The following is a 12,132-nucleotide window of genomic DNA, read 5'->3' on the forward strand; positions in this document are numbered from 1 at the left end:
GATTGCAAATCTGATCAATGGGCAATTTTCACTGGAATGATGTGAGAGACCACAATAAAACAATCTTTGCCTTTAATATAGTCAGTCCTACAACAGATCATAACATCATTACAAATTTTGTTAACTTCAATTGCTTTTGAAATTATATTTGAAGTTTAATAACTAGAGCCAGATGCAGGAGAATATAAATACATCCAGTTCCTGACTTAATATGGTTGGATTTAATACTTTTCAACTCTGTAATGGTGTGAAAGCCATTCTCAGCAGAAAGGCTGAAGATCAAACTGTGATCTTTTCCAGGGCAAGCAAATGAGGTATAGTGTCTTCTGATGTTGGGCAAGATCCTGAGCTGCAGCTCCGTTTGCCGTACGATCTCAAGGATAAACAACTGATACACTTACAACCAGTTTGTACCCATACAAGCATTTTCTTTTTCATACTCAGTACAGTATTCAGTAAATTAACTGAGATAGTACTTTATTGTAAAGCAGGCTTTGTGTTAGATGGCTTTGCCCAACTGCAGGCTAATTGTAAGTGTTCTGTAGGCTAGGCTACGCTAAGATATTTGGTAAGTTAATGTGAATTAGATACATTTTCTACTTAGGCTATTTCCAGTTAATGATGAGTCTATCAGGATGTACTTCCACCATAAATCAAGGTATATCTGTACTTAATTATATTTAAAAATCATATTCACTACTTTATAAGAGCAATTTAGCATATTCCCTACCTCTTTTCTTTAGAATTTAAGCTGTGAGCACAACATTTGTCTGGAACTTTCCCTATCTTTAAGCCTTTCTGAGGGGGAAGGGTGTGTATGTGTGTGTCCATCCCAGTCCGTGTGTGTGCACACACACGCACATGCATGCACACTTTTGGTTCTTGCTCTGATGCTTCAAAGTTTCAGTTTAACTGAGCATCAAAACCTCATTTCCTTCTAGCCTTTGATTTTATTGAAAGAGACATTAACTTCTGCTTGGTAATTAAAAGTTCTTTGAGTCCTGCTACTCCTCCAGCTTTTTTCTTGTTGTTGTTCCTTTTTCCTAGTGGAAATTAGGGGTAAACAGTATCAACTGAATTGAATTGAAAAAGAAGTTAGGGACTGACCTTCTGGTCTGGGCACTGTCTTGTTATCTGTTGAGCAATTCTCCTGATAGTGGCCCATCAGATGGCCCTGGGTCCTTGTTCCCGCAGCAAGTTTGACATTCATGAGCTCTCTGCTTTCCTCCAGCTGTCTCAGGTCGCCTGCTGAGCTTTGTGGTCTGAGTCATCCTTGTGCTCCTTGTTTTTAGATCAGTCTGTAACAGAGTTGGCTTACTTTTGGATAGATTTGGATTCTTTTTTTTCCAATTTAAACTTTTACCTTGGAGGCATGTACCTTTTAAAGCAGCCGTCTGAAGCAGTTTTGTTATGTTGTTTTCTTTTTTTTTTGCTTTTATTTTTTTTTTACTTTACAATATTGTATTGGTTTTGCCATACATCAACATGAATCCGCCACGGGTGTACACATGTTCCCAATCCTGAACCCCCCACTCCAAAGTACCAGAGGTGGAATCCAGTGGAATGATTTCCCCTTTCAATTTTACATTTTAAAATGTGCTCTGGTTTATGTTTTGATTTCTAGGACTTTCAGACACTTTATTCTTCATTGCTTTTGGGGTCCAAGGTATAGTGGGTCTTAGCTAGTTGAGGTGGGTCAAATGTCTTGACCCAAGACCTATACTGTTGAGTTCATGCAGGACCTGGAAAGGACTGACCAAGACCCAGATGAGGGCTGGGTCAGGAGTAAGGAGTGGACCCAGGGCAAATGTGAAATCAAACGACAGAGCTGAGTGGCTTAGGCACACTGTTCGTGTCCACTTTGACTGTGCACATACCCAATGTGCAAGGTCTGTGCAAATTACTAAAGTTACAGTGCTGAGCAAGGCAAACATTCCTAGAAAAGAGGTATTAGGCAATTACACAATACGTACTCTGAAGGAGCATGACAGTGTGTAATAGAACTGAACCAGTCAAGGCAATTAAAGAAACTTTCCCATTGAAAATGGTGTTTAACTGCAAATCTGAAAGTGGGGCAAATAATGGAGGAGGAAAAATTCTCCATGCTGGAGTGCATGAGAGTCCAGAGGTGAGAAAGAGCTTAGGATGTTGCTGAAACTGAGTGAGTGGCTGGAGTACTAGGAGGCTGGGGATGGGCATGAGGTGAAGATTATTACAAAATGAGACTAGAAAGATGTAACATAGTCAAAACAAATTAACAAGCTCAGTCATTAGCCAGGCCATCTTCTGCCTTCGTTGTGAGAGGCCCATCACTGGTACTCCGAGGTGTCAAGTCATCCTCTAGTAGCCAGGGGCAGTGGTTGTCTTGCAGACCATCCATTCAGGACTAGGGCTAAAGTGTGAACCAGGTATAACTTGTGGGTTCAAAGGACTCACCTAGATAAATGGGCATCGGAGTCCTAGTTACTGGGTGAAGTTCAGACAGGAGTGTGCAGGCAGACCTGAAAAGAGATTGAGGTATGAGAGAAATTCATCAGATTTAAGCAGCAGGAACAAAGCTAACGGCTGGTCATACAGACCTAGCCAATGTTATATGGGAGCCCAGAGGGAACCTGGAATTATGCGCAGGTCTGAGAAGCCACTCAAGACCAATCTGGGGCCCTGGCATCCTCACAGACCCCCTACCCCCACAAATTTTTATTTTGTAAAGATTTGACTGAACTCTAGAGTTCCCTGTATTGTAGGTCTCCTGTTCTTTGTATCTCTGCCTGATGCTGGGCTAGCTCAAGGGCTGGACCATGGATCTAGCTGTGAGTGAGGCACTGTGGAGGGGAGAGACTGGACAAAGAAAGAGGGTGTCAATGCTACTCTCCTTAATGTAGGGTTTTCACTTTGTCATTTTTCACAAGCTTTGAAAAGCATCTCTCAAATTGAACAGAGTACAGCATTTCTCTTGAAAATCTAAGTAGTACAGTCTTAAATCCCACATCATCTTGTGATGAAATCTCTTTTACACTCATCTACAATCTCATTTGATTTATTCCTGTCTCTTAATGTCTTAGTTGCTTAAAAAAAAAACAAAAGCAAAACATAGTTAGGTTTTCCAGCTTTGAGAAATTAAAGGCCTACTGAGATGCTGGTTGGAGATAATGTACTGAATAGAATTGATCCAGAACAGTGAGGGGCAGCTCAGAGCCACCAGGGAAGTTAATGCCTATTTAACATGTGTTAAAGATGAGCTGGATTAGGGGATTCTGGCTCACCCTTAGTACAGGGGAACAAAATGAAATGTAACTGGCACAACTCATTTTTTGCCTTTTAATTTTCCCTTTTCTACTCTAATCCTCTCTGCCATACCTCTAATTAAGATGTGGATCATGTAGAAAAAAGTCCTATTTTTCCCCTTGCTAGACATAATCTCATTTTAATCCTACACCAATCCAATTTTGAATAAATCCTAGAAAGTTTCACCACATTGAGTGTTGTAAAACTCACTCAGAGGTTCCTTTGATGTGACCTGAGTCATGGATATTCTTGTTTCTGAGGCCCCCTGATACTGGGGAAAAACAAGTCATTCAGTGGCCCAGAATCTCAGTAAATTTTCAGTATCCTATAACAAAGGAAAAAAAAACTCTGTAAGGAATACTTGTGGTCCCTGGATAAGGAATGTTTTCATATCAGAGTTATTAGTTAACCTAAACTGAAGTCTTCTTCCTTCTCTCTGATGAGTTAGGTGTCTTTTCATTTGGGTTGGTGGGAACAGGAAGTATTCTTGGCCTTGTGTGAGCCCTGATGATAATTTCACTCTAATCCTTTTGAATGGTTTCCCTCCCGGCCTTAGCTAGTTTCTCCCATGCTCATTAGTACTCTGCCAAAAATTCGCAGAGACCCCCAAACTTTTTGGCACCAGGGATAGATTTCATGGAAGACAGTTTTTCCACCGACTGGGGGTTGGAGGGTGTGGTTTCAAGACGATTTAAACACATTGCATTTATTGTACACTTGATTTCTATTACCATTACATCAGCTCCACCTCAGATCCTGGAGGTTGGGGACCCCTGCACCTAGGGGACCCTCAGCAGGGAACCCAGCTCTCTCTGTGCAGAACTCTCCTCTCTGGTCCTCTCCCTTGTGAACTCCAGTCTCTTGGGCCTCCCCACATTCCCAGTGCTGTCTGCTCAGCTCAGGGAGACCACAGGCCATTCTTCTGGGTTTTCCTCTCTGTGCCCTGGGCTGGAGACACTCTCCAGGCAGTAAGCGAGGGCAATTGCGGGGCTTGCCTCTGTTTGTTCCCATCTTTCAGGGATCACTGCCCTTCATTGCCTCACAGCCAATGTCTTGAATACCATCGGCTCATTTATTTTGTCTCTATTTTTCAGTTATGCCAGGCATGAAATCCAGTCTTAGTTACTTTCGCTTGGCTGAAAGCAGAATCCCTCCAGGGCTATTTTAAGGTTGTTTAAGCTTGTTTTTGACACTCACTTTTTGAGACCTCACTCTATACAAAGATAAACACATAATGAATCATCTAACAGTACATCTTTATTTTGTGGCAAAGTGAAAAGACTTTTATGACTTTTTCTTTGGAAATTATTTTTCTGAGTCACTAATTTTACAATTAAATGTTCTTTGCAAAGGAATTTTTAGAATAAAGAATTTTGCCTATAAATCACTTTCAGATTGCTAACAGTAAATTGAGTAATGAAATTGCAAGAATTTTACATTTTTAGGTATATATGTACATATTTATTGGATTTTACAGAGCTTTAGTGCCCTTTTTGTTTATTTCTTGTATATTCTCATGGACTGTTAAATAACTCGTCAGCCCTAGGAATTGGGCCTAAAGGCCTCAATGTATAAAACAGCCCTGCTTTCTTTAGAGGTTCAAAGTGGTAATAATACCACTTATAATAGCTTTATTATCACTCCAGTGATGGTCTCTGACATGAGATGCCCTTTGTTTCCCCCCCAGATGCGGATAAAACATCTCAGCAATTTCCATATTTCCCTCTGTTAGGTACTAAACAGCAACAAGTTTGTCCCCCTGTGCTAAAATGTGGCCTTTATCCTTAGTGAAGAAAGAGCTTCATCAGCTCAAAATTCTAATGTCCTAGGGCCTCTGCTTTCGATCCTTTAAAATTAATGGTTCTCCCCGCAGTCTGTCTCTATCCCCTGCTCTCTCCCACCTTGGAGGGGAATAACTGGCAATGTCTAGAAGCATTTTAAGTTGTTACAGTATTTGAGGAGGAGGGTTGCTACCATTGGCATCTTGTAGGTAGAGGCCAGGGATTTAACTAAACATCTAATGATGCTCAGGACAGCCCCTCACAACAAAGAATTATGAAGCCCACAATATTATTCAACAGTGACGGGGTTGAGAAACACTGCCCTGAATCAGTGTGGCCTCAGAGTGCAGAATTCTTGGGGTTACTCATAAAAATACCTTTTTGGTGGCCTTGTTGTTACCTGTTTGTTTTTTAGACTTTTGTTTTAGTGAACTCAATAAATTCATATCATCCTAACTTTGAAGGGAATCACCACAGCATTTTGAGCAAAATTAGCTTAAAATATTCTGTATAAAAAAAGCAAGATCTAGCATCCCTAAAATCATAGACTCTGGGCTGCTGAGAAGAACCTCAGGCTGTGACTTTGGCCACTGAAAATATTGGATTCACATCAAGGCTGTGCAGAAGATCCACTGAATCATGGGGACTCTTTCTCAAGGGCATTTTTGTTCCTTGCTGTTGATACTTTATTTGACTGGTCAACTGGAGCTAACTTTGCATAATGTAGAAATCGGTGAGGTTTATCCTCATCTATCTATGACTGTGCTCCATCCATATCCATTCTGAGTCTCACTGAAACAGATTCTTTATAATTAGCCATTATTTGTGCATTTGTCCTAGATTGACTAAGAATTGTTACACTCTTCATGAGCAAAAGGGAATTACATGGAAAATCCAGTGGAAACACATGAGATGTCATTGACTCCTTTATTGGACAGGTCTGATTTTTAATGTCCCTACTGCCTAGAAATGAAGAGCTCTCAGTTAATTAGTAGGAAACAGTAGTCTGTCAATATTCTCTTTTTTTCCCCATGCTCCTATCTGGTATATAAATGGACCAACCTTATATTTCTTATCCTTGAGGTCTTCTAACTTCTGAGTTTGTGCATAAAATTCTACATGTACATAAACAAATTTTGGTAACACCTTGAATGTTTTCATACATTTGAGCTGGTGGTGTTTTTATCTTCGCAAACATATGTTAAGTCAATTTATATCTTTGGAGCCTTAGCTCTTGCTGTTCCCGTTAGCTAAAAATACTTCACTTGTCCTCCTCTGTTAGGGGAGCAGCTACCTTTATTTTAAACAACATAAATAGCCTTCTCCTCTAAGAAACTTTTCCTTAATTTTTCCCAACGAGGACTATCTCATTACTATTGTGGACTCTAAGCAATTTTGCCTTTGTGGACCCCTTTCTCTATTAAAATTAAAATTTATATTTTACAGTTGAATTAGTGTAAAACTGAATTTAATAATACATTAAATATTCTTGTACCTAACATAAACACTTATTATTTTAAAAGAAATTAAACATTTTCAGAGGCTCCCAAAAGTATTGTGGGTCCCAAACAGTGTATCTACTCTGCCAACTGGATAACTCCCTGACCTCCAGAGTTAGAATTGGTCATCCATGCTGCCATTATCCCTCTTATAACTGATTGAAAAATATATAAACAAATATAACAGCTTTTTCTTGATGACTATTAGCCCCTTAAATATGGAGTGTTTGGTTAATTCATTACTTCTAATTGTGCCTAATGGGATACCAGGCATGAATTAGGGACTCACAAATAAACAAACAAATGTTGCTATTCTGATATTTTGAAACCTTGGGCACAAAAAGACTCAAATTCATGAGGACACAGCAGGGCTGGGCTACATGAGAACTTTGGTCCCTGCCGTTGCGGTGCTTCTTTAAAAAGACTTCTAACAAGTTCTTCTGAAAGGATGGAGTAACATGTACTTTCCCCATTCCTCCCACTAAATCAACCAAAAATCTTGAATGTTACGTGTAAACAGACAAAGCTCAGAGGAAGGAATGGTGGACTGGTGGAGGCTTCACATAAGAACCAGCACAATATTGAGTTCCCAGGATTTCCTTTTTGCCTCGTATCTCAGACTGGATATCAGAGAAGCTAGCAAACTGGGATACTGATACTCTCAGATGAAACAGCCCCAAGAAAAGCTGCTGCTTTTCTAGCCAAAGCACTGGGAAAAGGGCAGCTTAGCAGTGCAGAAAACTTTTAGAAATTAACCCTTTGACTATATCCAAAACCACAGAAAAAAAAACAAAACTGCAGTCCTACCTCTATCTCTATCAGCAAAGGCTATGCAGAGACCCTGGACTTCTGCCCTTGCCAGGCTATAAGCAGACTCCTCCAAACTTCTGCTGGGGTTGTATCAGAGAAGGCCAGGTAGGGAGCCAAGACTTTAATTCACACTGGCCAGCAACAAGTTGGCCCCCACCCCTGTTCCGGTGTCAGGGGAGAACACAGGAGGAGCCTAGACTTCAACCCCCATCAGGCGGTAATGAGGCACCCCTGCTTCCTCCCCACTGGAGTGGTATCAGAGTGGGCCTAGTGGAAATTCAGTTTTACATTACACAGCATTAGCAAAACCACAGGGTCAGTGGAGGCCGAGTGGGGAGCAATAAAGAGGTACATACCCTCTCCCAGCCCTGGTGGTATCAGTGGGCCTTACTGAGGAGCCTGAACTCTCCTCTTGCCTAGTGAACGGGGCCACTCACCAACTAGCTATCACAGGGGGCCAGGGAGAGGACCTGGACTTCCACCTTCATGTGGCAGTAACAAGGTGACATCCCTGTATCTACTGGAGGAGTGTCAGAGGAGGTATGAAAAGACATAAGCTTTCAACAGGATCTTTAGTCTTATAATGTAACAACCCAAGGTCAATAAAAAATCACTCTGCATACCAAGAACCAAGAAAATGGCAAACTGAATAAGAACAGATCATTAACAGACACCTAAGTCTAGTCAAGGCTATGGTTTTTCCAGTGGTCATGTATGGATGTGAGAGTTGGACTGTGAAGAAAGCTTAGCGCTGAAGAATTGATGCTTTTGAACTATGGTGTTGGAGAAGACTCTTGAGAGTCCCTTGGACTGCAAGGAGATCCAACCAGTCCATTCTGAAGGAGATCAGCCCTGGGATTTCTTTGGAAGGAATGATGCTGAAGCTGAAACTCCAGTACTTTGGCCACCTCATGCGAAGAGTTGACTCATTGGAAAAGACTGTGATGCTGGGAGGGACTGGGGGGCGGGAGGAGAAGGGGACGACAGAGGATGAGATGGCTGGATGGCATCACTGACTCGATGGACGTGAGTTTGAGTGAACTCTGGGAGTTGGTGATAGACAGGGAGGCCTGGTGTGCTGCGATTCATGGGGTCGCAAAGAGACGGACACGACTGAGCTACTGAACTGAACTGAACTGAAAACAAGAGGATATAGAATTGTCTGACAAAAATTTAAGTGGCCATCATAAAAATGCTTTAATAAATAATTGTAGACATGCTTGAAACAAATGAAAAAATAGTCTCAGTGAAGAAAGAGTTTCAGCAAAGGAATAGAAAACAGAAAGAAAAATCAAATGGAAATTTTAGAATTAAGAAATATAACAACTAAAATAAACTCAGTGGATGGACTTGGCTCAGCACCATATGGGGATGATAGAGGAAAGAATCAGTGAAATTGAGAACAGAATAAGAGAAAATACCCCATCTGAACAACAGAGGGAAAATAGACTGGGGTGGGGATGGGGTAATAAGAGTCTCCTGGACATGATGGATGGACTGCAACAAAAGATCTAATATTCATGTCACTGGAGTCCCAGAAGGAGAGGAAAGAGTGGGTTAAAAAAGTATTCCAGGAATAATGGCTGAAAATTTCCCCACACTTGGGAAAAACCTAAACTGATAGATTTAAGTATTAAGAAATCTCTAAGCAGGATAAACCTAAAGGAATCCATACCAAGGCACATTAATAGTCAGAAGACAAAATATATTCTGGTAAGAGACTTGTGTCCAAAATACACAAAAAACGCTTTTATCTTGAAAATATTCAAATCTTTTGTGTTTTTATGATTTGGTTATTTTACAGAAGAAGATAGAATAATGGGCAATAAACACCTAAAAGGATGCTCAATATCATTTGTTATTTACAAAATCAAAACCACAATGAGCTATTATCCCACACCCACTAGAATGACAATGAGAAATGAAAATAAACACAAGATGTTCTTAACATCACTGGATAATGATAATATTGGATACAACCTAATGTTGGATACAGCAAAAATTAGGAACAGCCTACATTTCCACCAGTTGGTAAAGGCTCTAGAATAGATCAGTAATAAAAAGGAAAAATTACTGATATGTGAACTATGACATGAATAAACTTCAAAAACATGCTTTTGTTTTGTACAAGAATCCAGATCAAGAGACCACATATTATATGATTCTATTTATTTGAAATATCCAGAAAAAGCAAATCTGTAGAGACAGAGAGTAGATTAGTGACTAGCTGGGCTGGAGAGGGGTGAGTGAGGTGATCATGGGAATGAGAATTCTTTGGGGGTGAAGGAAAAAGTGCTAAAAGTTTTGTGTTCATCATTGTACCGCGTGGTAAATTTACTAAAATATCATTGAATTTTACACTTGAAATGGGTGAATTATATGTGAAAGAAACCCCATTATAGTTACTAATTATGTATACTACACAGATACATATGTGTGTGTATATATGTGTGTGTATATATATTTAGTCTTCATACATGTATAAAAAGCTAGGTTGTGTTTTGAACCAGAAGAGTGAAGAGAAAGGTGAATTTTATGTGATATCCCAAAGCTTGTGTTGTACTCTCCATTTCATTGCTATTTTTTATGAATTGTATGGAGAGGCCATCTAAAATACTGGGCGTGTCTGATGCCTTTGTTTTTCTGGTGCCCCTACCTACTTCAAGGTGATTAAAAACTTAATTTACTTTTCAGATATAAGGCACTGTATTTAGTTGATACTAACAGCAGGACTCATCTAAATCATAAATACTAACATATCACAACATTATTAATTGGCTATATTCCAATATAAAATAAAAAGTTAAAAATATCATAAATACTGATAAATGAATTCTAAGATACTTGGGTTAAGTAAGGGTAAAATGAAACCAATACATGGTTGCCAAATCAACTCAAATGTGTTCTATTTATGAGTTTCTAATTGTAAAAAATATTATTTATCCCTAAATTATGAAATAGAATGGTGAAATAAAAGATTTATTATGAGTATTTTATAACAGATAATATCCAATTTTAATAGAAACATTTTCATAAGGAGAAAGAAATATTTTTTAAAGTTTTATCTTGGAAAAAAGTAAGAATGGGCATAAAGACAGAGTTAAGTTAAAAAACACTAACTCATGACCTTTAAGAAAAAATGCAGCCGGCCAGTTGCATGGGCCAGTAGTCCCTGTACCACTTTTCTTGCCACAGTCCATAAGAACTATGGGAAATCTGACACAGAAACAGAACAAACAAAAAATAATTCTCAGGAGCAGGTACATGAAACATATTAAGTATTGCTTGAATAGAGAATGAAAGGTTTGGTGGAAAATTCTTTTTATCAGGCCATGGAAGTTTCAGAAAAGCCTGGAATCTCTATTTCGTTGTTGTTATTAAGAAGAACCAAAATTAACTGATCTTCTAATACACAACTATTTTCAGTTCAAAGTAGGACAGAAGAGTTCTAACAAATATTTGAAATAATCTGCTGTTGCCCAACTACACCATTCTTACAGGAGAAAGTTTATGGTGTCAATGTTTTGTGTTTAGAACAGAGAGAGAGAGAGAGACATGGCTGAGGGAACCCAGTGAGAGGGATCAGTGATGTATTAATCCATAGTGAATAGCACTGTAGTCAAGGGAGCAAGGGCGAAGAGTGGTCAAGAAAGGAAGTCGGGGATTAGTGCCTCAGTCCTAAATGTCAGCTCCAAAGGAAGAGGCAAAGGCAAAAATGAACAAATCCTTAGACTGCAAACTGCACGGATCAGGCACAGAAGAGATTCACGCAGAATGGACAGTAAAAAATGTGTTGTAGCAAAAATTGCATTTGTGGCACGAGCACAATCTACTGGGTTCAGGCACTGTGCAGCACCAGGCAATTAAAACTCTGTGCACTATATCTGTGTGCACAGGGGCTCCCTGCTTGGTCATTTAGGCTCAGAGACTGTTTATGGTTAGTAAACCTCAGTCTCTTTTCTCTGGACTTACAATTAATCTGATTTGACTGTGCTGTAGATCAGTATTTTGCCTTGTTTGTACACAGCTTGCTTATCTAAAGGGCAGCTGATATTTTTATGTGCATACCTAAGGGACTTCTAAACATATGGTTCTTACACCATGCCATCTATTTCTATTTCAGCCTGGACAGTTTTAGACGGTACAGCCTTGCTACATGTAAGAAATGGCTGTAGGAAACAACACTCAACGAAGTTATTCCATCATCCCGTGTTTTATATTTGTTGAGGTAGGTGTATTTATTTACCTTTACAGAAAAACTGGAATTGTAGCAGTTTTATGCTGAGAACTTGGATTATTTTATAGAATTATTTACTCTTATGATTGATAATGAAATTTTTATAGCAGAAACATTGATAAAGAATAAGTTATGCAACGTGTTTCTTAAATAGGAAGCCATAGGACAAGAAGCTTCATCTATGGGGTCCAAAATAATTGTGTCTTACTAGATTTCTTTTATTTTCAGTGGTGATTTGAATATATTGTTAATTATGAATGCAACATTTTGATTAAATTGTTTCTTTAAAAAATCAATATCATTATTTCAAGAATTCAATAAACAAGGTTTATAGATGATGTTATTGACCTTTGGCCTTGGATCCAATATAAAGAAGAAAATTTCTTAGAGTTGACTGTCTTCACTGGGCATTTTTTTTTACTGGGATATTGAGAACTTATATAGTGTGCAATTTTTTGGGTTTTAAATGATTTTGTTGAGATGCCCCAACTTTAGGCCAGCAAACAATTTGTCCAGTGTC

At 39.1% G+C, this 12,132-nt stretch overlaps 1 protein-coding gene across 6 annotated transcripts in view; it reads left to right on the top strand.

The window, feature by feature from the left end:
- PLPPR1 (phospholipid phosphatase related 1) overlaps positions 1 to 12,132 on the top strand; it is a 601,803-nt gene that overhangs the window by 436,049 nt on the left and 153,622 nt on the right. For all 6 annotated transcript variants that reach the window (XM_059889070.1, XM_059889072.1, XM_059889071.1 and 3 more), the window contains one exon: positions 11,499 to 11,603. In XM_059889070.1, the coding sequence (XP_059745053.1) occupies positions 11,541 to 11,603 (63 nt within the window). In that variant the 5' untranslated portion in view covers positions 11,499 to 11,540. The remainder of the gene's footprint in view (positions 1 to 11,498; positions 11,604 to 12,132) is intronic.

This window comes from Bos taurus, chromosome 8 (genome assembly GCF_002263795.3).
Source record: "Bos taurus isolate L1 Dominette 01449 registration number 42190680 breed Hereford chromosome 8, ARS-UCD2.0, whole genome shotgun sequence".
Lineage (NCBI taxonomy): Eukaryota > Metazoa > Chordata > Mammalia > Artiodactyla > Bovidae > Bos > Bos taurus.